Source organism: Urocitellus parryii, chromosome 14, assembly GCF_045843805.1.
Source record: "Urocitellus parryii isolate mUroPar1 chromosome 14, mUroPar1.hap1, whole genome shotgun sequence".
In the NCBI taxonomy this organism is placed as follows: Eukaryota; Metazoa; Chordata; class Mammalia; order Rodentia; family Sciuridae; genus Urocitellus; species Urocitellus parryii.
The window spans coordinates 51,459,855-51,486,146 of NC_135544.1; the positions used below are offsets into that span (position 1 = coordinate 51,459,855).

The 26,292-nt window shown below is 48.8% G+C and overlaps 1 protein-coding gene across 1 annotated transcript in view; it reads right to left on the minus strand.

The window, feature by feature from the left end:
- The window catches only part of Slc25a37 (solute carrier family 25 member 37), a 36,158-nt gene extending 21,211 nt beyond the window's left edge, over positions 1 to 14,947 (minus strand). Inside the window, exon 1 of the mRNA XM_026397562.2 lies at positions 14,605 to 14,947. Within this exon, the coding sequence (XP_026253347.1) occupies positions 14,605 to 14,820 (216 nt within the window). The 5' untranslated portion in view covers positions 14,821 to 14,947. The remainder of the gene's footprint in view (positions 1 to 14,604) is intronic.
- Between the last annotated feature and the right edge of the window lie 11,345 nt (positions 14,948 to 26,292).

Consider the following 26,292-nt stretch of genomic DNA (forward strand, 5'->3'; position numbering starts at 1 on the left):
GGACAAGCAGGGCCCCAAATGGGACACGGGCAGCTGGCTCCTCTCCCCACGTCTTGGTCCCCCCACAGAATCCACACAGATGTCTCCTTGGCTTCCTCTTCAGTGCAGAAGTGCTTCTGTCTGTGAGTCCATACTTCATCCCCCAAGTTCAGACAGCACCCCAAAGGAATAAGGAGTAGAAATTTTACAACAGGAAACTTCCCAGGACACCCCTGAGTTTGACTCAATCTTGCCATTTCACAGATGTGGACAATGAAGCTCAGGTAAGCTACCTGCTCTTCCCAGGGCCACTCGGTGGACGGGCCCTGATTATCTCAATCCAATCACCATGTTCCCTAAAAAGCAAGGATCTGCGTGTGTATACAGAAAGGCCCACCTCCCCACCTCCCTTCCTTTCCTTCCCGGATCTCCAGGGCCAGGCACAACTCAGCGCCGGCCAGCTCAGGGTGGAAAGAGGCTCCCGATGCTCTCTGGTCCCTTCAACTCTGGCTGCTCCAAGAGATCAGAAATCGGCTTCCAATTTGAAGCAGCTTCTGCTGAAGGCCCAGCTTTCAGGGACTGAGAGAGGATTTCAGAAACTTTCTATGATTGGATCATCAGAAAAGACAAAGATCCTTGAAAGGAAGCTCAAAACAGGAATGCCTACTCAAGGCCAGGCAAAGTGTCATCGTCACCTCTCAGCAGTCTGAGAGGGAAGGAGCTGGCTCCGATGGTGAATGGAACCTGCCGCCCCCACAGCGGTGGCGATGTGTACCCCCCAGTGGCAAATGGCACCTTCACTTCTCTACCCGTTTCAGGCTTTAGATTTGGGTGGGAGAAAAGAAGGAGCGAGGAGTCATTCCAACTTGCAAATGTGTTTTTTATTGTTATCACATCACAGCTCCAATAAAAACTCAGATGTTCCTGATGCTCTGGGAGCCAGCTATAAATCTTCAATTATTTCAGAGAAGTGAGCTGAACACTCCCCCTTCCTGGGTACATGAAGACTCAGGTGTGGCCCGAGAAGTCAAGGTTCAAGAGAAAAAAAATGTTGCTGTTGTAATAATACTTTCACCCCCCGAAACATCTGGGAGTAAACCTCTGTGGAAGCCCAGGGCTGGCTGCAGCAAATGTTTCATGGCTCTACCAGAAACAGGCCTGGGCTCCATTCACAAGGGTGTAGACACACAGTTCACGCAGAAAAGAACATTTTGAGTACAGTCCCATGAAAAGAGAGCTCCCCAGCCTCACCCACTCTCTAGGCTTTGACCCTTTCCAGACTCTTCTCCTTCTCCAGGGCATTTTCCTTAGCTGCACGTCCGCCAGGCCCAATCTTCACTTTCTCCTGCCAAACACTGCCAGCCCCTAGAGAAGGCCCCAGCCTGCCCTCCTTCAGAGCTCCCAGGGAACAGACGGCAGAACAGAGGCGTGCTGTCCCATCCTGGGGACTCCATGAAGACACATGCAGAAGGAGTGTCAGGGTCAGCAGGCTGTGCCTGTGTCCCTGGACTGGCCTCTTGGAGGAACGGGACTGGGTCTCGAGAAGCGGTTAGGTGCGGGAGCTTCTGTCTGAGAGTGGCCATGTAGAGACAAGGGCAAAGTCCTCACAGCCTGGTCTTCACAGAAGCCTCCACACTCTTAAAGAAGAAGGCTGAAAGCAGAGAGAGAGGACAGGAGGATTTGTCCAGCTGTACCACTGGCGTCCAAAAAGGACAAAGAACCCACATACACTGAGCTCATGGTTCCAGATCCGACTCTGTCCTTTGAAAGACACAGCTGTCACCTACACTGTCTCTCTCAAGTGTCTTTTCACCCTACAAGGTGTGACCTGGCTGGTAAAGCCACTGGGGCAAACCCTAAACCACCACGGGTCACATGACGGCGTTTAATTTTTAGCTGCTTATCCAAACGCGGCTGTAGCTGACATTTGTCACTCCTGCTACCCATTAAATACGAACCATTATGTGCAGAAGAGCTCGGTGTGACAGCCTGTCCTGCTTCCCTTCTTTGTCTCAGCCCTCCTCAGCTCTCAACCTCTGAGGGGGCTGGCTTCCTTGCGAGCCACCAGGCAGTCCTGAACGGGGGTTCGAGACAAGGAGGAAAAGAGGGGCTGCCACTGCAGATCCCTCCTGGAAACCCCAAGCCACGAGAGCTTTCTCAGGTGGCACCCCCAAAGCAGAGTGCCAGGGGTGCATGCCTCCCAAAGATGGTCAGGTGTCTCAGGACCCACTGTGACACTCTCAGAGAAGTCTAGACACAGACATTGAGACATTACTGTACTTGTCAGGCCTTTCTGACTCCTCCCCACAAGCTTCAGGATGGTGTGTCATCCTTAGAGGAATGATTCACTGACACATCTGTCCTCCCTGCCGGGGGATCCATGTGGTCATAACCCCCCAGCCCCGACTTTGTGATTAGCATGGTCATCTGGTGATGGCCAGGGGAACAAGTTCCATCTCCACAAATGCCTTTCCACTCCTCTGAGGCAGGGGCATTGCCGAGACTCTGCGCGGCAACACGGGCAAGCCAACAGTTAGACAATCACAAGGACAGTGACTAAGGAAAGCAGCTCGGGACCTTCAGCTGGCAACACCCTCCACCCCCACACGTGCAGGGCTCGGGCAAAGGCTCTGACTCTGTGGAGCTGGTCATCTGGCCACTCAGCAACTTTAATCCCGGCTCCTGACAGTCTGGGGGCACCCACAATCCTCACTCCTGGGCTGGGGCAGAGAGCAGGGAAGCCCCAGGAAGGTAGGGCACCTGCAAAACCGGCCCCAGGAAGGTAGGGCACCTGCAAAACCTTCAACCTGGCCACGGGGGAAGAGGAGGGCCAGGTGAGGGGGGTGGGGGACACAAAGGCACCTACATCCCCACAGAGAAGCCAGCAAGGGAAACAAACAAGAGCGCAGGAAGGAAAGAGCCCAGGTACCCACAACATGCAGAGGCTCAGTCACCTTTGTGCTCCAGGGACCCTCCCCACAATGACATCCCCAGACTCATCTGCATAGCCCTCAAACGGATAGATTCTCACAAAAAAAATAAGTGAACCTGTAGGCTGGGGTTGTGGCTCAGTGGTACAGCGCTCACCTAGCCTGTGTGAGGCCCTGAGTTCAATTCTCAGCACCACAAAAACGTAAATAAATAAAGGTATTGTGTCTATTTACAACTGAAAAAAATATAAAAAAAAAAAGAGTGAATAGGTAAAACAATGATCCCAGAAGCTCCGCCCCAGCCCCAGGGCACTCTTCTGCCCTTCCGTCCCTGGCTTCCTCCTCCCTAGCACTCTTGGGTTGAGGAACCTCCTCTCCTGGTCCCCAGCTGAAAAGGCGGTGACGGGACAGAGGAGATGGGAGACCCTGGGTAAGGCGAAGCGCGGAGGCCTCACGGAGCCTCCAGTCCTGTGGGAGGCAGAATCTGGATATTCCATTCCAGTGAGCTAACCTACACCTTTACCAGCGTGATGACAATACCATGCCCCGCATCGCAGTGACTTTTGCACTTTTTAAACTATTTTCCCTGCAACCCGGCGATATTTTTCCCCAAAACGAAGTAAGTGTACTTGAAAGGCAGATGGGGGGCAGTGTCACTCTTCCTGATTTCTGATGAGAATCTGCAGCCCTACGCTGCCATGTTCTTCCCAGTAGGCCACCTTCATGCTGTCATCTGGATAGGAATCCGCAGACAGCCCCGAGTTCAAATCTCCACATTCAGTGCAACTTCAGCTCCCTGCTGTAATAAGAAGGGACCAAGGAAATGCAATGTGTTCCCTAGAGAGAAGCCAGAGCTAAAAACATTCTGCAGCAACAACCATTCGTCATGGTCCCCTTGTCCTCCTTACTGGAGGATGTGACTGAAAAACTCCTAACCACACATCAGAGCCCTGCTGATGCTCTCAGGACGCCGTGATTTCCTGCTAGAGCTCCTTCCCAGAATGCAGCTAGGCCCACCGGCAAGCCCAGCCCTTACCACTCATCCCCCAGGCCCAGCTTGAGGTCCGCTGGTCACTTAGTCTGCCCGAGCCCTGCACCTGCTCGCACCCACAGATGCCCTTCCTCACACCTCCACCAGCCACTGTGCCGCAGCAGGCCTGCGACTCGGGTGTGTTACTTTCCTGAAGCTCAGTTTCCTCATCTATGAAATAAGAAATAGCCCAAGCTTTTTCCTGTCTTCCAGGGAGAGCTTAGGGGATCAAATGACAGACTGGAGATTAAAATGTTCCAAAAATACTGTGCCATGCAATCTCAGCAGCAACAGACAACGCACCCAGGCAGTCCGGGAATGACACTTTGGGAAATGACAGCAGGAGCCGATATTAACCAAGCATTTGCATGTTCCTGGAACTGCTCTCAACACTGGCCGCACCATCTCAACGAGCTCTCCCAGCAACACTCTGGGTATGAGTACCATTATCCCCATTTTACAGATGAGAGAGAGAAGGCACAGGAAGGTTCCAGAGCAAGTTGACCCCACCCCCAACCCCAGCAGTCTGGCCCTAGAGCCTGTGCTGTGAGCCCCAACAGCTCCATTTGTTAAACACGTTGCCTCTGATACAACCTGTCATTCGTTTCTGTGTTAAGATTTACAAAAGCCATTTGCGAACATGATCTCACCTAAGTTTCCCAATAGCCGTGTCACAAAAGTAAAGCAGAGTCAATGCATGTAGTTTCACGAGGAGAAAACCAGCCTGAGAAAGGATTGGCCCAAGATTTCCAAGCTGGCTAGTGGCAGGACCAGGACTTAACGACAGAGGGCCTGCCCCCTGGTGTGGTGAGAAGCCTCAACTCCAGCATAAGCTTGACAGGCACACAGCCCTTCCATCCCCTGAGCACAGCAGCATCTCAAATGGACCCTCCTGGTCCTGCCAGGGGGCCACAGCCGTCCAGCCCAGCAAGCCACAGGGGCTGGCCTTCACCAGCAGCAGGCTCCCCAGGCTGCACAGCCAGCCTCCAGTCCCTGCCCTCCGGTCCCTGGCTTGAGTCTCTGCTGTCTGTGTGGGATGGATCCAGAGGCTCAGAGGATGCAGAGGAAGGCCTCTCAGTGACACAGGCTCAGGCCCTGGGCTCGACCCTCAGGGGCCAGACATTTCCTAAAACCTGTTTTGCAACTTGCTTCCACCAGGCCACGGCTGGGGTTTCTCCTTATTTCAACATGTTTTGTTTTCTCTACACAGAAAAGCATGAATGTGAAACCGCAACACCTCTTAGTGAGCAGACAGCGGCCCTCCTGGCCTGTCCGGGGTTGCAAGCAAGGTGGGGGACATCTTCTAAGGCCCCCACGTGAGCCAACATGAGCTCCCAGAAGGACCAACAACCTCAGGAGGAAGAAGACGGGGTGCACGGGTGAGGATCACTGACTCCTCCGGCAGAAGGAGCCCCACACTCCAAGAGGCACGGGGCCACGGCTCCAGGAGCTGTCTTCCTAGCCCAGGTGAAAGCACAGCAGCCCTCCCCCTTCTGCCATCTCACTTTCCGTGGTTTCTTACCTGCAGTCAGACATGGTCTGAAAATGCTAAATGGAAAATGCCAGAAATCATTCATGAATTTGACATAACTGACTACAGCACATTGTGACGACTGTTCTCTTTATTATGAGTTGCTAACCTCCTGCTGCACCTGATGTGTACGTTAAGTGCCATCGTAAGCGTGATGCACAGGAGAAAGCGCAGTGTGTGCAGGGTTCCTTAACGTTTGGGCTTTCAGGCACCTGCAGAGTGTTCTGGAATGTGCTGCCTGAGCATCAGAGGGCACCACGGTGCAGATCCACTCAGGCAGTTCTCTCAATTCTCTCTCCTAGGGGAGCCAGCCCTGTGGCCTGAGCTCAGGGTCTAATTTTAGGGAGCATGCTTGCTTTGGAAATGTGGGCCAAGAACTCTTATTTTTGTAGCTCAGTGACTAGCACAGGGCCTGGCAAAGAGGGGACTAAATAAATGAGGAATGAAATGAGTGGCTGAATCAAGCCATGGTCTCATCTCGGGTAGCTGCTGCTTTCCAGGTCCTGCTGGAGAAAAAAAGAAAGACAAACCAAAGTGCAGAGGTGGTCTTTTTTGTGGCCAAGATACATTATAGACTAAGAAGAATGCAAAATAACAAGAAAAAAAGACAAAATAAAAACTAGCCCTTGGTCTGTTTGGTTTGGTTTAGTCTGCTGGTGTCTTGCATCTCACTAAAACAGCCCCGCCTTCGCTCACTCAACCCCAGTGCCAGACAGCAGTGGAGGATGAACTGCAGAAGGAACTGCAGTGGTGTATACTCCCCGTGCCCTTTCTGAGCACCTGCTGTTTGCTGGGTACTCCTCCACCTGGAGGGGACATGCTGGTCATGTAAAGCAGTGGAAGATTATCGGGTGGAGAAAGCACCAGCTGTGAACAGCGGAGACCAGAAAGGCAGGCCATGCTCAGCCCGCTGCAGGCTCTGCTCCCCACAGAGGATGAGCTGGGTCTCTCAGGCCAAAGAGCTGACCTTAGCTCTAGAGAAGGATCGCAGACTGATCATCAACACCATGACCTCACACTTGCACACAGAGCTTTCTACAGTGGCAATGGTGCACACTGCAAACCTGGCGGTGTGGTCTAACTAGATGCAGTACACAGACCTGTACAGAAGGCCGGACTGTCACTCCTATCAATTCAGACGGGGAAACTACAGCCCACCAGGAAGCTGGAGGGCTCTGAGACTACAATGAGCAGGACCAGCTATGAATGATCTGCAGAATGAACTGCAGTGGTGTTTACTCCCCCTGCACTTACTGAGCACCTACTATTCGCTGGGTACTTTTTCTGGCAATGGGTATACAGAGAATAAAAGAGCAAAAGACCTCTGCCGGCTTGATGATTACATTCTAAGGAGGAGAAAGAGTCCATAAGCAATATAAATAATATAAATAAAATACAAACAACCTAACTAAGCAGACCATAGTGCAGGCTAGAAGGGAATAAATGCTACAGAGAAAAACAAGGCAGAGTAGAAGAGGAAAGTGCAGTGTGTGTGTGTGTGGGGGGGGGGTGCTTACTTTGGATCAGATCAAGGAAAGCCCCCAGGGTAAAGGACAAATCTGAGTCCCCCTAACCAAGGTGGGGGGCCGGGATTAGGAAACAAATACAAGAGGTGTTGTAGACACACAGGGACCTTCTGTGCTCTGGGGCAAGGGTAGGGAAAAGCCCCAGGTGATGCCCAGGTGCTGAGGGAGGGCACAGTCCAGGGACAGCCTGAGGGAAAGGTTGAGATGTCCATCTGGCCCTGCTCCCTCTGGAGAAGACTGTGAGGCAGCCGAGGGGACACCGAGCAGAGCCACTGGAGCTTCACTCCCCAGAGAGCACGCACCCCAGATATGGATCTGGGAGTTATCAGGACCCAGGAGGAAACTGAGACGCAGACACTCAGGGAAGACAAGAGACTAGAGGACAGAACTGTGAGGACCCAGGAGGGACAACAGGAACAAAGGAAGGGCCAGACTCACAGAGGGAAACCGGAAGGGAGCAGACCCTATCCGAAGTGCCCTGGGGAGAGTCAGCAGTGGTGGGCCAGGAGACTAGTGGTCGGGCTCAGCAAGATCTCTAGGGGCTTCCTTGTCCTCGAGGTTTGGAGGGGCAACAGCAGAGACAAGTGCCCGTCGTCCTTTCATAACGCTGGTGATTTTAAGGAGGAAACAAAGGAACACACAAGTTTACTTACAGGAGGAAGAGCTGGGGTGGCCTCTGGACATGGAGACCAGGTGAGAAGCTCGTGGTTTGCTGGGACAGGCTCAGACCTGTAGAAATACTTTTAAGAAACCAATGGAAGGGAGTGGCTAAGGACATTGGAACTGCATCACCCAAGAGAAAGGTGACAAGAATGACCACCACTGTTCCCACTTATGGACAACTTAGGTGCCAGGCTCTACAGCAAAAGCTTTATAGATTAAATGAAATCTTTTAGTTTTTTCAACAGCCCTATGAGGCAAGTGCTGGTGTTAATGTCCCCACTTTGCAGAGAAGGACCCTGAGCCTGCAGGGGTTAATCCTGTGTCCCATGGGTAGAGCCACAGCTCCAATTAAGGTGTGTCAGGGTGGTTTGTACACATCACCCTGCCTCTGCTGATTCACCTTAGAGGAAGGAAGGACGCCTGTTCCCTTGTGATGGGGGCAGGAGACAAGACAGCTTGGAAGGGCAATGATGGGAAGATGAATTTGCTTAGGGCCCTGGTCTCTCTGGGAAACAGGAAGGGAGACGTCTGCTGAGGCTGAAGACAGGGAGGGCTGGGAAAGCTGAGGAGCAAGACAGCCAAAGGGGACAAAAGCAGCTGACCAAGCCATGTGGAAGGAGAGACAGCAGAGCTCAGGGCCTCTGGCACACCAACAGAGGAAGAGTATGAGCTGTTCCTAAAGGGCTTGGCTGCCCAACTAACAGATGGGGTATTCGGGGTCAAGGTCAAGGCTAGCTGGCATTGAAGAAGCCAAGGGCAGAGGAACTGAGGACCCAAGAGCAGCTGCAGCAAAGGACCAAGGGGTCCAGACTATGAGGCGTCTAAATTGAAGATCCCAGAGCTGGGAAGGTTCTGGGTTAGGACAAGACCACATGGAGGCAAAGGCCATGGATAGGGACATCATCTGGTGGTGTCTGCAGTGGAGAAGGAATCTGTGCAGCAGGTGTCAAAAGTCCTGGAGAGTGAGGGGACATAACTATGACCACCCTGTTGACAGGAGGAGGAGGAGAAAGAAGGGCAGATCCCTGGAGAGCAAGCTGGGGAGGCAGGCTGCAGGCACAGGAGGCCTCCTGGAGAGGCTGCAACCCCACCGGCTGGCTGAACCCTCCGGCCACCTAGAGAACAGTACCCTCTTTCGCCTTCCACAGGTAGGCCCAGGGAGGTCAAGAGACTTGCCCATGGTAAAACATGGGTGGGAACTAGGGCCCAGTCCCAGGCAGCTGGCACTAGGGTCCATGCTCCTAACCATTAAGAAGAGGAGCCAGTCTCCTTTCAGGATGGGAGGTGGAAGGAACATTCTGTGACTAGGGGAGGATATTCACAAGGGAAGAAGGAATGGAGCAACAGAGAGTGGGGTCAGCAAGAGAAAGCAAGAACCCCCATTTTGCAGATAAGGAAATTAAAACTCTGAGGAGCTAGGTGACTTCTGCCCAGCCAGGTAAGCCAAACACTGAGATGTGAAACCCAGCGCGGGAGGAATCTGGCTCAGTGGGAGACCTGGGGTGTGTGCAGTTCAAGGAGGAGGAAGTGACTGGACCCATCCCGCCTATGCAGTCAGCGGATGGCAGGCCAGGTGGGCAGGCTGTGGGCAGGCTGTGGGCCAAGGAGGCCTCCTGAAGAGGATCGCAAACCCTGCAGCTGGCACTGACACACAGATTAGAACAAGAACAAAAAAAAAAAAAATTCTCCAAGAAGGAACTGAGTGCTATGGGAGCTAGGAAAACAGCCAGAAAGTTCTGGGTTCCAGACAGACTGCCACGGGCTGCGAGACACACAGGTAAGTTCACTGGAGAGGTCAGAGAGGACAACTGCGCCAGAAACCATAAATCAGGACCAGTGGGACTGAAGCCCAGGGATGGGTCACTGCTCCACACGGCAGATGGGACAAAAGCCCTCCTCAAAGACATGGCCACAGGTCAAAAGAAAGGACCCAAATGAGAGTTTAAAAAGGTTTGGGAAATGCTCCCCTCCTGGTCGGGCACGGTGGCACACATCTGTAATCCCAGCAGCAGGGAGTCTGAGGCAGGAGGATCAATCATGAGTTCGATGTCAAACTCATCAATTTAGCAAGGTCCTCAGCAACTCAGCAAGATTTTGTCTCAAAATAAAAAATATTAATAGCTGGGGATATGGCTCAGTGGTTAAGTGTCCCCAGGTTCAAACCCAGTACCAAAAAAGAAAAAAAAAAAGAAAAGAAATATACCCCTTCCTTCCATGCCACACAGGTCCCCAATCCCTAGGCACATCATCTGTGTAGTTAAGCAACATAGCCCATTAAATCTCTCCACTGAGTGCCATTTCCTTTTCAAAAGCTGAGGCTTATGTATCAGTTAAGAGAATAAATTAAATTTAAATTTAAAAAAAAATGCTGAGGCCCCCTCCGTTGTTAGTCCCGAACACCATCTTCCAACTGTCGTGCCCCACCCAGCCTGACCCACCCCCACATCTGGGCAGAAGAAATGGTCACTTGGAGGCCAAGTGGCGACTCTGGGATGGGGTGCATATGCTGAAGATGGGCACTGCATGCACTGGGAAGTCGGGAGAGAAGGGCTAGGTCTGAATTCAAAAATGCCTGTTTTTACTCCATGTCACCCTCCCAATTCACCTTTTAAAAAAGCACTTTCCAGTGAAGAAGGACAGAAAAGAAAGGAGGAGAGGAATTCAGAGGAGAGAAGACAGGGGAAGGGAAACAGAGAAATCACTATAATTTTGTTCCGGGAACTAGAGCAATTTGGGATTTCACGCCCTCTTAAAGTTGAATGGTGTCGCCTGGATTGTACTTTGTTTGGAAAGCTCCGAGGTGGGTGGGAGGGGGCTCTGACAGCTGCTGGCACCCCAGGGATTCCTACCAGTCAGCCTGCTGCACTGCAGAGGCCTCAAGCAGAGAACACACAAGTCAAGGAGGGCCCTGGCACCAGCCACACCCAGTGCTGCCCCAAGCTCGGCTCAGCAACCCCTGTGGACATCATGAGGTCACCGAGGAGTCCAGTGTCTCTCGGCAGCCACCAGTACCAGAGCGAACGTTGTTAGCTCAGCCGTGCTCCCTCTACACCCTGCCTGGAGGGAGGGTCATCCTAGGAGAGTTAAAGGGCAGGGCCGCCCCAGGAGTTGAGCAGAAGAGCCGTGAAAGGGTCAGGGAAGTCCCCGTTTCCAATCTTTCCTGTTTCCTTTTGCCCCTGCTTTCACCAGGCAGACTGCACATGGTCTACAGCGCTGTACCTAATGTGGTTGGAATTTCCTCCTCCACCCACCTGGCATGCTCCCCACAGACTTGAGCACTCCTGACCAGGCCAGGGGTTCTCACTTCCACCCCAGGTGCTGGTCGAGGCCACCATACCAACTGCCACTTTGGAACACTGGTTAGTGGCTCCTGGAGAACCTGCTGCTCAGTCCCAGCTGGAGAGTGAGTCACGACCACCATTGAGCAAGTGACCCACAGAGACCTTACACTCCCTGTCTTGGTATCCCTTTGCTGCCCACTATAATCCTGGGGGCAGCCAAAGGGCCCAGCAGCCTGGCCCTTGAGCACTCATGTCCTCCACCTGGTGTGGGGACCAAGGGAGGAGAAGACACAGGAAGGGGCAGGAAAACTGCCTCAAGTCTTCCAAATAACCACAATCCCAGGCTGTTGACTGTGGGAGCGACAGAGACACTATGGAGCATGAGGCTCACATGCTTCTGACCATAGCCCCCAGCCAGGAGTGCAATTCACACTGCGGCCAGGGACACACACACAGCCCAAATGGAATTTCACCAAGCAGCATTTCTTACTGCATGCCATGCCTGCTCGTATTTATGCTCTCACCAAACTCTTTTTTAAAAACGCTGAGCCCACTACTGAACCACAGTTTCAAAAACATGGGCCATTAAAGTGACAATGGGAGGTGAGAGGGATCTCATGAAAAAGCAACTTTAATATCAAAACCTTAAGCATTAGTGAGGCTGCCTTTCTGCACTTAGGACAAAACCAAGCAGCTCAGCAGACGAGGGCTGGGTTCCACGACCCACACTTCCAAGAACAGAAAAATGGAAGAAAGCAGGCCTACTTAACGCACTCATTTAACAATGACAAGATTAAAGGGGAAGCCAGGAGCAGTAGTGCACACCTATAATCCCAGCGGCTTGGGAGGCTGAGGCAGGAGGATAGTGAGTTCAAAGCCAGCCTCAGCAATGACAAGGTGCTAAGCAACTCATGAGACCCTGTCTCTAAATAAAATACAAAATAGGGCTGCGATGTAGCTCAGTGAGTGCCCCTAGGTTCAATCCCTGGTACCAAAAAAAAAAAAAAAATTAAAGGAGAAAAACAAGCCTTTCAAAACTCAAGGAAAACTTTTCTTCCTTCCAAAATACAATTTGCACTGATTCTTTCAGTTTAATAATTTATTTTGAAATTTCAAAACATTTAAAGGACAACGGGCGCTCTGTGTCCAGAGAAAGCAGTCATGAATCAAAGAGGCACAAATGCTGAACTTGTCCACAGCTCCCACTGCACCCTGACAAAGCTACGGCACAGAACCATACCTAAGGCAAGAAACAGGTCGGAAGCTGGGCTGGCAGTCCAACACAGGTCTCCTGACTCGATTACTCATGGTCTTCCATCCTCCAGAATATTTAAGAGAAACGCAGCTGGGTCTCCCAAGTGAAGCTTTTCCATCACTGAATCACAGATGTCCCTGCCACCTTGTGCTGGTCTGGTTAGACCCTGGCACTCAGCTGCCACCCTGCCTAAGATCATGCACTTTTGCTTGTGCCATTTACCTCTCTGTGCCTTTTGTCTCTGCAAAAAACTAATGAATAAAAGAATTCTTTCTACCCTTCCCAAGAAAGTTGCAGGGGAAAACAAGAGACTCTTTACAACCAACCCTGCGTGCTCAGGAACAGCAGAGCCCCCAGAGTCACTATCTGGAGTCAAAGTCAGAAAGCCATAATGAGAAGATTTTACCACCTCACTAGCCGGAGACCTTACTTTATGACAAGCCCTACACAGCAAGAGACAGTGACAGCCTCTGACAGAACAGCACCTACCACACACACCATGCTAAGCCATCCACCGGTGAAACTGCTGGGAAAGCAGCGCCAGGAACACAGGCAAGGTCTGAATCAAAACACTAAGGTCTCCAGGCAGAAGAAGGAGCAGGGAGAACCAAACCCAGACCACATAAGTCAAACAGAGACAGAAGCCTCCAGTGTCAAATGCAGCTCAAGCGCATGACTATTTCTAACCCTCAAAATATGCTAAAATGAAGCTCTGAACTGACTCAAGGCAAAAGAGATCACGGGCCAAAAAAAGGTGGCAGGATTCCTTTGACAGAGCTTTTGTCTCCAAGACACCAGTGGGTCTGGAGCCTGCTCAGATTACACCTCCCCGCTCCTAATTTTCCCCAGACTCTGCCCAAGGTACTTGAAACTACAGTTTCAAATACTGGAAGTTTTACTTCATTTGAGGGGTTCTTTCGACACCAGTGCCAGCTGGCATCTATCCTAAATCTTTCCTGGAAGATCTTGGTAAATTTAACAGACAAGGTCTTCCCCCATCCCCTTGGTAACAGTGGCAGGAAAAGTCATCCCTCCAATTCCCCACTGGGACACTGGAGGGACAGAAGGGTTGATGACTCAGACCACTCAGTGCACTGGATGTAGGCCTCTTACTTACTATGAGTGCAGGACCAGCCACTGACAGCCACCTTTGAGAAAACCCTGAGTTAGACCTCTGGTCTTCAAACTTGCTCCTGTAGGGCCAGCATCCACTACAGGGCACAGGTGCTGGTGAGGGCGCTCTGCCTTGAAAGATACTTGCCCACTTGAGAAGGTCCCAAGTTCCCCAAAACACACTGGAGCTGCAACCAGAGGACTCGGTGGCTGTGAGTCAGGGAAAGCTAACCAGTTCATCTCTCTGTGCCTGCATTGCTTCATCTGTTAACTTCCAAAATTGCTTTACACATGAGATGAGCTATGCCTCTAAAAGTGCAATGTGTAAGAGTCAGCACTAGTATTACTCGCTGTACCTCTCTCCTGGCCATTCAGTTACCTGGAGAGACAGCTCTCAGGATAACAGGCAAATCCCACCTGTTGAAGTTGCCTTCTTACAAATAAATGCATATAAAACCACCCGGGGAAGTGACCAGGTCAAACTCGGCGCCCATGACACAATCCACAGTACAGGATGTATAGAACAAGTTCTTCCCCCACTCCTCATCTGCCCACCTGCCAGCAAGCAAAAGAAGGCAAATGTCACTGCAGGTCTCATTGCCTCCCAGTTGCTCAACTGCCAGAACTCTGGGGAAGAGGCACAGGGGGATCACACAGGGCGTCAATGAGCCAGTACCCTCCCGCAAAGTGCTGCCACGAACCAACCAAGAGAACCCCTGCCACCCGCTGGTCCCCCAAACCAGCTGGGGCGCAACAGGCACACTCTGGGGCCAGCGGGCGCGCGGCCCGACTGGGGCCACGTTTCTTCTGCTATGGTGGTTGTGGTTAAAGCTTCCCAATCGTGAGCTCTTAGGAAAGGAAACCGCGCACGTGAGGGCAGGCTCACCCACCGCGCACCGCAGGCGCGGTAAGACAGTGCAGGGCTGCAGCACCCGCCTCCCTGGAGCCCCATCGCCGCCACCACCCAGGCCAGCGGCACTCGCCACTTGTCCTACCCGGCCTCAGCGCCGCCACAGTGGGGCCGGGCACGCGGCGGGAGTGGCTGTGCCTGGCGCCGACTGCGGCTCCCTGGCGGGGTCGTGGGCGCCCCCGGTGCCCGGGTGAGCAGCAGAAGGAGCGGCGGCACGCCTCCCGGAGCGCGGGCTGCGCGTGCCCACTCCGGGAGAGACCCCAGCCGGGCCCCGGCCGACAGCGTGGTTTCGGGGCGCTGCCCCAGGCTGGTCATGCGCGGGATGCAAACGTGCGCGCGCGCTCCTCCTCTGCTCTCTGAGTCCCTAAAGTTTGCCGGCGCCTCACCTTCACCGAGTCCACCGGGTACATGACCGTATGCTCCAGGATCCCGGCCATCGCTCCGGCTGTCATGTGGGTGGATACGGAGGCGCTGGTCGGCAGGTTCTCATAGTCCTCCGACCCGGCGTCCTTGCAGCAGCCGCCGCCGCCGCCATCTCGGCTGTCCCCATCCATCCTCCGCCCCACAGGCTGGCTGCCCACGCCGCCACTGCGTAACTCCATCCGCCAGCCCCGCGCGCCGCGGGAGGCTGCAGGAGGTGGGCAGGAAAGGGGAGGGGGCGGAAAACTTCACTTCTTAAAGTGGGAACCACCTCCCCGGCGCTGAGGCTGCTGACGCCATGGCGGGCTGGGGTGGAGCCAACGGGCCGGAGACACCAATCACTGGAAAAGAAGAGGCCGGCCACGGCCGAGCTATTGGTGCGCCGTGCAGTGGGCACCGCCTCCCTGTGTGACGTCACTGTCCAGTGCAAATTTCCAAGCAACCGGACGGGGGCGAGAGCAGGCGTTGGGGTGTCCTGGGAAGTTGTGCTGCCCAAGGGTCTGCTAGGGGCGGGTAGGGGAGTGGACCCTGAGGAGGCTCAACCAGGCCTCAGGGGAATATGCCCAGAGATGGAGGGAGATCAACAACAGAGTCGGGGGGGGGGGGGGGAACCCGCCTCCAGAGCTGTTTTTGCAAACTGCGATACTTAGCAAGCTTTGGCATTCCGAAGGCCAGACGCAGGATGGCGGGGAGTTGCTGGGAATGTCAGTTATGAAGCAGTTATGGTGGTTGGATGGGGAGTGGTATTGGGAGGGGGAGTTCTAGAATTGAAGACAGGTCTCCATATCAGTGGGTACACCAAGAGGGAACATGTTTAAAAGTTCAAGCTCCCTTCCTAGTTGACTTTGTTGGAAAGAACCCCGTTTATTTGAAATTGTTTCTCTCACTGAATACATACAATGAAGAGCTGAGTATGTTACACCTCTTGTTCTCCTGAGTAGGCCAAGTCTACCCTTCTCTGGATTGACTGAGACTTTGGTAACCTGAATGGAGCCCTTTGGGTTAGGTGTCACCCCCACATTTTCTTTGGATTAAGAAGGGCTTTAGACACCTGGTTTCGCAGAAGGAGTGCCAACTGGCTGAGTAAAATCTTGCAATCTGGGTCTGCCTGTCTGTCTTAAGACTGGTTTCCTCACTCTTAAAAGTCATCTCACACTGTAGATAGGGCAAGGGGAAAAGGGAAGGGAGGGGGCATAGGGGTAGGAAAGACTCTGGAAAATGATGGTCATCATTATCCTAAGTACATGTGTGAAGACACAAAGGATATGATTCTACTTTGTGTACAACCAGAGATATGAAAAATTGTACTCTATATGTGTAATATGAATTGTAATGCATTCTGTTGTCATCTATAACAAATTCAAATCTTAAATTTAATTTAAAAGTCATCTCACTGGCTTCTATAAAGGCTGCTTTATCTTAATATTGTTTTGCTCCATCTGGGAAAAAAGGAATCAAGAAATCCATCTACATGTGCATGAGAACTACTGAGGTTGATCAGCTTCTGCAGCACCAGGGCCTCCTTGCCTTATCTAGACAAGGCTTCTGGTTAGGAAGGCTGGACATTGAGATATGCAAGGGTGGAGGAAACTCTGAAGATGCTGTTCCTGCCAAGGTCCAGGTCATGGTGTTATAGGCAGCTCATAGGGATTTGATATACAGTGATGTGTGCATCAATAGAGGTCAACAGGCATCAGGATCAAGGGCACAATTTTCCCATTTTTGGTAACTGCCCATAGTAGGTCCTATGATGAGTGCTAAGGTAGAATACCTTAGTGATAGGTAAGAACATGCTCACAGTGTCTAGTGATAGCTAAAGAAAAATGTCTGTGCTTTGTCAAAGGTGATTTGTAAGAAGCAATGGTCAGAAACTGTGGACACTCCTTTAAAAATAGCTGCCCTTTAACTAGTATGTTTGAATCCCTTGTCTTGCTTCTGGGAATGTGACATCAAAACCCTAATATTTGTAAAGATCTTTATCAAAGTGTTATTTATAGTAGTAAATAATTAGAAGTAAACTATTTAATCAGGGGAGACTGGCTACGTAAATTATGACATGAGTATTAATGAAATCTTAGATAGCCATTAAATATCGTGGTTCTGTTCATGATAACATAGGAAATTATTTAATGCTTGAAAAAAGCAAAAACAAAATTCTATAGCCATTACATTCACAAAGATATAAATATGCACAGGAAAAATGAAATGGTTATTGTGGTGGTGACCAAGTATTATAGGCAACTATTTTGATTCTACTTTCAGATTTTAAACAGAACTGGTATTATTTCTAATTTAAAAATTAGAAGAATGAGTCATTCTATTAAAAAATATATCTATACATATATCTCCTAATGAATGAGAAATCGTTCAAACTTTTCAACAATGATACTGGTAGAAAGAATTCATCTTTTGGATGGTGAGGCAAATGGTGATCCTGATTGTCACAAACACACATATTTAAATTTTTTTCATTAAGTAAATGTTAAGTCAGAACCAACTGAAAATTTTTGGATTATTTATTGTAAGTATCAATTTCTCTCCCTCCCTCTCTCCCCCACCCTTACCCTTTCTCTTTTTTTTTCTCTCTCTCTCCTTCCCACACTCCATATCATATTTATCATATATATATATATGATAAATATATATATATATGATAAATATGGGGTTGGGCACTCATCCTTCATCCTACACTCCTTGTACTGCAGTAGCCAGAACATTTAAAGCCACATTTCTCAGACCCCCTTGTAGCCAAGGGACTAGATGCAAGTTATTTTCTTCCAGTAGATGAATTAGTGAGATCTGGAAGGTAGAATTCAGAAGGAAACTATTTTCCTGCTATTTTGATGTTTTCTGCTGCCCGGGAAGATCATAGACACTTGGGGTAGGAGCAGTGGGAAGGACAGTGGCTTCTTTTACAACAACGTCACAGTGTCTTCATCAGATTCATTGGTGTTAAGAGATGCTTGGTGACAGTGGGTGCCAGCAGTGATGGTGGCATCCTCTTTCCTGCACCATAACTCCAGTTAGTGGCCTTCGATTCCTCCCCTTTGAGAGCTGGTCAGAGGAAGCTGTTCCCTTGGGAAGCCAGCTTGACCTGTGGATCTGAGAGTTATCCCTGGAGTCTGACCCCACCCCTCCTACCACTATTGTGCAGAGGAGCAGAACCTCATGATAATGGTGGAGCCACTCAGGAAACCCAGCCGCCGTCCTGTTCCTGGACCTCTGAGAAGGCCTGTCAGAAGAGCAGCATCCAAACACTGTAACCCAGTGCTGTGGCCACAGGATCAGCAGGGAGGGAGCAGCTCTTTCTTTGAATAGCAAGAACCCAGGGACCAGGAGCACAAGAGTGGGTGCTTATTTGAGTCTTTCCTTTGGGGCAGGCTGGGAGACTCAGGAATGACTGACAAGTTTGGCCAGAGTCTTACACAAAATTTCTGAAGGTTGAAGTTCTGATGAGGACATCATACTGCCCTCCACCAATTGGAAGCAAAGTTCCACTTAGAAAGGGGAAGTGACTGAGCATGGAGAATGCAGAGCTCGCACCTCTAGACAGGAACCCTTGCAAATCCCAGTTTCTCCATTTATTAGTTGTGTGACTCTGGCTTGGGCTGGCTTGCTTCCTCCTCTGTAGTCCAAGAACATTAGTACTTCCCACATGCCGAATGAAATATAGAAAAAAATAGACCCAAAGTGAAAACTCTGGTGAAATGTATATAATTTGGGGGTGTTTGGAAGAAGAGGCTTTCTCCAAAATCTTACTTTTCCACAATAATTACTCAAACCCTAACATCTGCCAGATCCCTACCCCCATGCAATGCACAGATAAGATACATTTCCACCCTCCCCAGAACCTAGCCAATGCTGGGACCATGCACTCCTCCACCCTGTTCCAATGAGAAAGTCCTCTGCTGGGAACTGAAGCTGGCATCATGTCTCCCAGGACACTGGACCCAGGGTGGTGGGCTATACTTCAGGTCTTTGTTTTTAGAATGGATGCTCATACGCATGCTGGTTAATTTTAAGTCAAGTGTAAATATTGGGAGGGCCACAAAGCCTCTGGACATAGGGTCCGTCCCTCCTGTACATGTCTGGCCCAGTAATCCAAGATTCTTTGCTTTCCCTGGAACAGGATTCTGTTTTTCTTTTTCTTTTCTTTATTCCTGTCTTCCCTTTTAAAATTTTTTTAATTTTTTATTTTTGAAGTACTGGGGATAGAACCCATGCTGAGATACATCCTCCCAGTATTTTTTTTTTTTTTTTGAGTCAGGGTCTCACTAAGTTGCTTACTTAGGGCCTCACTAAATGGCTGAGGCTGGCTTTGAACTTGTCATCCTCCTGCCTCAGCTCCCTAAGCCACAGGGATTATAGGTGTGCATCACTACACCTGGCCAGTACTCTTTCTTAGAGCTCCATCTGTGATTCATATCCAAGGATAAGTCTCCCAATAAGACAGAAGAAGAAATGAAGGTAAAAGCTAGTTGAACCCTATGACAAAGAAGAGGTAGGAGAGAGCCATCAGATAAAAAGAATGCAGCGCTGCCTCACTTTACCAGGCTTCTTTATACAAAATGTGACCAGTACGTGCAGACCCCAGGGGCAGAAGTTCATCAGTAGGTTGAGAGAGAGGTGTTGACCTGCCCTACCCCCAAAGCCTTCCCCCTGCTGGTGATTCAGACTGCTCAAGTCCTCTAGGAATTGTGCCATGTGCCATCAGCTGAGCCCCCTGCAGTTATACAGTCCCCTTGCTCCTCTTCTGGGGACTCCTGCACTATCCTCCACGACCCAAAGATACCAGCTCTCTCCGCACTCTATGGAAGGGTCACTGTCTTTGCACTGACCCTCTCACTCCAGAGCCTGCCTCCTAGCAGATGGCCCAAAGCCCAGAGGGGGCCAGAGGGAGTGACAGAGGAAGGCTGAGTCCAAAGAAGCAAAGCACTGGAGAGATACTGGCCGGAGTGTGCTCTATGTGTACATTAGTGTGGGTGGGCGGAAGGCCATTAGTTGTCTGCCCACCACAACAGCTGACATCTGTAATTTTCCATCACTTCACCTATTTCCACAAATATACTCAGTGCCTCCATCGCCTAATAAAATCCCTCTTCCCTACTCCACACCTTAAGCTATGGCCTATTTCTCTCCTCCATCCTGAAGTCCTTGGGAGAGTCATCTCCCCACCTCTCCTAACTCACAAACGCTCAGTCCTTAAGCCTTTATAGGGTAGTGTCTAACCCCTTTAATTTTCCACAGGCATCCTACAAAGGTCAACAATGACCTCAATGCCAAATCAGTGGGCAGCTCCCACCCTCCTCCTCTTGAATTCCTCCCTCATCTTGGCTTTTGCTTCCTGCCCTTCTGCCTCCTGCGTCTCTCCATCCTTCCCACACTGTCCTTGGAACTTCTTTCCTCCCTTCCCTGTGGATCCCTCTCTCAATTCCTTGCCCCAGTTACCAAACCCGACCCTGTTTTAAATCCTGGTCTCTCTCTAAGCTCGGTTCCACAGGTTCATATGCATCCACAACAGCACTATCTGGATATTCTACCAACCAAAACCTTAGAGAATGTATTCACGTCCTGGTGCCACCATAACAAAATACCATAAACCAGATGGCTTAGTAAAACAGAAGTGTATTGTCTTGCAGTTCTGTAGGTTAGAAGTCCAGGGTCAAGGTATCAGCAGGGCCACACTCTGAGATCCGTTGTGGAAGATCTTTCTTGCGTCTTCCAGCTTTTGGTGGCTCCCAGCAGTTCTTGACATTCTCTAGCTTGTGGACATATCTCTCCAATCCCTGCCTGCCTGCCTATGTGCCATTCTTTCTGTGTGTCTGTCTGAATTTCTCCCTTCTTATAAGAACAACTGTCATATTGGCGTTAGGGCCTGCCAGTGTGAGCAAACCAGTATGGATCTCACTTGAACTTAATTATGTCCAAACAAGATGGCCTCACAGGTTCTGGGTGGGCATGAATTGGGGGGAATACCGATAACTCAGCGCAGTGAGGTGGTGGCAAGGGCTCCTCGTGGTCTGAGTTCTGTTCCTGACCTATCTTTCTTGCCCTCATCCTTTTATCTGGGAAATGATGATCTGGGTTTAGATTCAGTGATGGCAGGGCCCCCTCCAGCTCAGTCTTTCTGATCTAAATTTATAAGATTCTTTCACAATCACCAACTCTTCCCAACACCATTTTCTCCTTGAATTTTACTTCCTTTATACCAACCAGCTGGTAGGCTTGGTTCCTCCTGACTGTCTTTTTCTGCCTTGCAGATTTTATTAGCCATGTGCCATTGCAGCCTTTGCAATAGCCTCACTTAGAGCTGCAGCCAACTATGGATCTTCACGTCTAAAAAGTAGAACACATTTTGAGAGGGATAAGTGGCATTGTCCATACTTGTTTCAGGACAGAAGGCATAAGCTGAACCATCCTAACAAAGTCAGGACATAGGCCCCTAATTCTAGCTAGCCCTTGCTTGGCCTTCCCAAAACCATCTCCTCTTCAATGGGAAGATTTCCAGGTGGAGCTTAAAATTCATTTCCCAGCCCAGATGGCGCCTATCATGTAGTCTGACCCCTTAGAAGGGGGACAAGCCCTGGAGCTCTTCCCGGCCTCTCCATGGCTCTCATGACCTTGCACTCTATATTACAGTGCTGCTACCTATGTCTTACAGCTCCCTTTACAAACCAAGTTTCTTAAGGACACATGCTGAGTAAGTGTTATTAAATGGCTAGGATCTTCTTCAGAAAAGAGCTCCTTATTCCTGTATAATAGCACTAAAATATCACAGACATCCATGATTTCCAGGAAATTTAAAAAAACATGTTATAACTCAGAATCTGGAAGTTCTGAGCCCAGTTTGTGGAGAAGCAAGGAAAAAAGTGATCTTTTCTTATATAACAAAGTCTATATCACAAATACTAATTTGGATGCTAAGTTTTTAGGATAACATGAATTACAAAGCAGGGGACCTGGAAGAGATTTAAAAAATGAAATCATCTCTAAGTCCCATCTTACAGGGCAGCAAGAAATTCAAAGTAAAATAATTTGTTCATGGACATCGACATGACTGGTGACAGAGCTAAGATAAAAGCCCAGATGTGACATCCAAACTTTTACTCTCTCACCTTTGACATAAACTCTGAGGCTGATAAGACTCCTCTATTGCCGTCATTAGTCATAGTTCATGTGCCTCTGTGAAAATCAATAGTAATCAATCCCCCCACTCTGGCCAAGTTCAGTTGGTGGCTTTACACAGAGCTTCCACGTCATTGTTGAGAGAGCACCATCCCCCGGGAAGCTTGGGTACCCTAGCTTCAGGGCCTCAAGCAGACCATTGAGAGAAGAGATGCTCTTTGGGAGAATGGAGATGATATAGCACAGAAATCAGAAACATGACTTGGAGACAGAATTGAGTAAATAAATACCTGCTGCTTCCCAGAGTTGCCCTTGTGAGAAGCAGCTGGCTGGAAGTTTGGAACCCCAGCCATTGTGATTTTCCATGTGAGTTTCATGTTTCCATGTGAGTTTCATGTTTGTTTTCTCTGCCCAGAGCATCCAGTTATGAGTGGCATGTCTCTCAGTTAAGGCTGGGCCCCTGTCTCAACAGTGACGGGAGGACAGTTGTGAATTTATAAGAGAAAGATGAGCAAAGAGGCCCTGAGTTACCACGAGACCAAGTTGGGGCTCAGTTGGCACCAGCAAGTGAAGGAGAAAGTTTATCCAAGGACAAATACTGGGTTGTCCATCTCCAGAGTCCCTTCAGAAATGCAGGATGATAGGGATGAGCTCTGTCTCAGAGCACAGCCACTTTCTCTTCTCTGGGCTCCCAGACTGAACCTTAGTCTGCTGTGCAAGAGGATGGAGGACCAACACTTGAGACTCCCCATAGGACTGTGCTGAATATAATGGATGGTAACTTTTCCTTAAATAAAATCTCCAATCACACACCAGCTGTGAAGTTCTAATTCTGCTCTGTTAATTTCCAGAGTCCCACTTGACATAATAAACTCATCCTTCTCAATTTAGCTGTTATGTGCTAATTCACAAAATTTGTCTAGATAACGGAATTAGCAGATTTTAGTGGAATTTGCACTATGGTAGCAGGTTTTCCTAAGAAATCTACCCACCCAGGAAGTTTTATCAAAAATCAGGGTGTTGGTGAACATAATCAGGAGAAACAATTTTGGTCTGGTTTGGAAAAGTGACACTGATACAAGCAATTGGAAAGATTCTCTATCAGTGTTTATTAGAGCTGAACAAACACATGACCCATGGCCCCACAATTCTAGTCCTTCTGTACACCCAGCCAAAGTGCATACTTTGTGGGCCAGAAGACATACACAAAAAATGCTCACAACAGCACAATTTACAATTGCCCCAAGCTGGAAATAACCCAAATGTCCATCCATAGCAGAATGGATCAATAAAGTGTAGTATTCGTGCAGTGGAATGCTACATAGCAATAAGAATGAATGACACCTCACTGTAGACAAAAACATCAGGGACTCTCACCAACACAATGTTGACTGAGGAAGTCAGACATGAAATAGTAGGCAATTCTTTAAAAATAAAGTTCAAAAACAGGCAAAGCAAATGGGGAGTGTTGGAAATCGGGTAGTAATTACCATTGTGGTAGTAGGGAGGCAAAAGGATCCCATTTGTGTTGTTTCTTACCTGGAAACTGTTTGCACAGGTGTGTGCATTGTGTTAGCAGTTCATTGAGCCAGGCACCTTTGATTTCTACACTTTTATAGCATATATTATGTAAGCCAATATATAGCCATGAACCTAGAAATATCTTTATATTTTGGAGGAAAAAATATAATTAACATCTGTTGAATTTACTGAGGAAGGAGAACATGGTAAGATCAGTGACCTCTGAAGTCAACACCCCTAACTTCCCCCCTTTCTATCTAGTTATAGGTCCTTAGTAAAATCACTTATCATCTGAGCTTAGTTTCTCAATTATAAAATGGGCACAGGAATTCTCACACTGAGGAATTGAAAAAAGAAGTTACATAAGTTACCTGATTCATACAAGCATATTATATGTCTATGTTCATATGTATGTATACCCAAAAAAGTCAATTTCCTCTGTCAATATTCCTCAGCTCTTATTGTAAGCATGAACATTTTTTCATAGCATGGTATGTTCACCTAAAATTTTGTGTTAGAAAAACTCTTAATCAGCAGTTAGTTCTGTATTTGAAGTGTTCTTTTTTCCAAAAATCAAAATGTTTTTGATAAATGTAAGTTGGGGCATGAATGTGCCTTGCAAAATTTAATAGGCTTGATTTCAATATATAGACCAATTTGAATTCTCACCATCTGGTCACATCCATAAAAGTCACTTCAATGCAATAGCAGTGTCTCAGAGTTGATTCTGTTGGTGTGAGAAAACCACGCTTTGCTCAAGAGTCCCAGGCACCTGTCCAGCATGAGCACAGGACATTCCAGCCCATTTAGACAGGGGTGGGTGGGTGGGAAGGAAGCAGAGATGCACAGTGCCTTCTTTCAGCCTGGATGGATGTCCTCTGACCTTCCCTCAGTCGTCTGTTCCAGGACAGCAGTATATTCACTAGTCTCTCTACTCCCAGAAGTTGGTGACTGGATCATAACTAAATAATAGCAACTTGGATCACTCTTTGACAACTTCCAAACATTTTCATGTATCTTATCTCATTCATTGCTCCTTAGGGCTGTTATTAAGGAGTAAGAAGGAGAAATCAGGCCCCATAATACTATCTGATGATTGGAGCAATGTGTGGTTGTTCCCAAGAGGGTTGATTAATGGTGACACTATCAGCAGGAAGCAAGTATGACAAAGGTCTCTGTCCTTGATCAGGTTCAATTAAACTTTTTTTTTAAATCAACTGTTGGATAAAGTTGTAGCATACAGACTTATCAACCTCTTAGAAGAACACAATACCAACAGGATTTGTTTCTTAGAATGTTAAAATCAAGATGATTATTATTTATTTATTATTTATGAGGGAGGTTACTGGGGATTGAACCCCGGGGTACTTAACCACTGAGCCACATCCCTAACTCTTTTCATATTTTATGTAGAGACAGGCTTTGAACTCATGATCCTCTTGTCTCAGCCTCCTGAGCTGCTAGAATTACAGGCATGCACCACTGTGCCCAGCTAAGATTATTTTGAAACCTATAAAAATAAAAGATTTTCCCCCTGCATCCTAAACATGAGGGATGCACTGTCCAGGGGGAAGCACCCTGTACTGGAGGGACTTCATGTAATGCTGCTGTTGCCTGCAAGCTTGTACAAGGTCCAGCTCCCAGAACACTTTTCTTGGCTCTCTTCACCTGGTTAGCTGCTATTCATCATTCCAGGCCCCATTTAGATGCAACCTCCTCTGGGAAGCCATTCTGACCTTGCAGGTTTGTTTCTGGTGCTCAAGGGAAAGCCCTTGAGTCATCCCTAAGTCCCTTCATTAGCACAGAATATCCCATCTAGGAGAAGCAAGCAGGCTTGTCCTTCAAAACATTACCTCCCCAAAGACAATATGGTTGCCCCTTTTATTGATGTATAATTGGATTTGGCTATCTATTATGCATGTCTGTTTATTGTCCAGTCCCCCTCCCATAATAAAATATATGTTTCTCAAGAAAAAGATCTTTGTTTTGTTCACTAATATGTCCCAGAATCTTTACATGGTTGGAAATTAAGAAGGATTTATTTTTAATAAATGAATGAGTGAATAAATTAGAGTGAGTGAGACGCTGCACTTTTGTGCTCCCGTATCACAAATACACACTGTAGTGCAATTAACTGAGGTTTATTTCTCCATGAAAACATGTCTTTTAATTACACATTTGCCCACAAATAAATCCTTGTTGTCAAGCAGTGGTTTGCTTTCTGACCATTTCACTAGACTGAAAACCACACACAGGCCGCAGCTGGTCAGCCTGGCCAACTGCTGCACCCCTAGCACCCGGGGAAGGGCCCAGGTCAAAGAAATGACACATTTATGGACTACCAAACACTCTCCCTACATTTTACATGCATCGGTTCATTCAGTCCTCATAGCAACCCCATGAGGTAGATACTGTAATGTATTTTATAGGTAAGGAACCCGAGGCCCTAAGAAACAAGAGATGTGCACCCTGATACAGAGTAAGGGGCAGATCATATACCGTGACCTAGGAAGCTGGGTCCAGAAGTCAAGTTCCAAACTCCTACACTGAATTGCCTCTCCTTCAGAAGGCACCCAATAGAAATTGTTCAGTGAGTGAATCAATGAAATATGGAAGCCAAAAAGGGAATGCACAGTTAAACTGTTTTATCAAAGTCAAGATAAGAGAGGTTGTAATCCCAGAGCAGGGTTCAGGTCAGCTCAGTTTAGTGTGATTGCATTCCAAAAAGGGATTGGTCAACGGAAACGAGTCTAAAGACCTAAACCACATGGCAAATGGTCTGGAAATTATGAAATAGTCAGTGAAACTTCTGAGCCTTTGAAGAGTGGTGTGGCAATTTAAACGCTCTCTTCAAACCTAGTGATTCCTCTGGGAACTGGACTGATGATGCTATGGAGCTCTGAGTACAGAGCTGAGGGGTGGGTGTAGTCACAGGAAGGTGGATTTCAGCTCACTATGCAGGGGAACTAATAGTTGGAAACATTCATAACCCAAGGCTCCATCAAAAG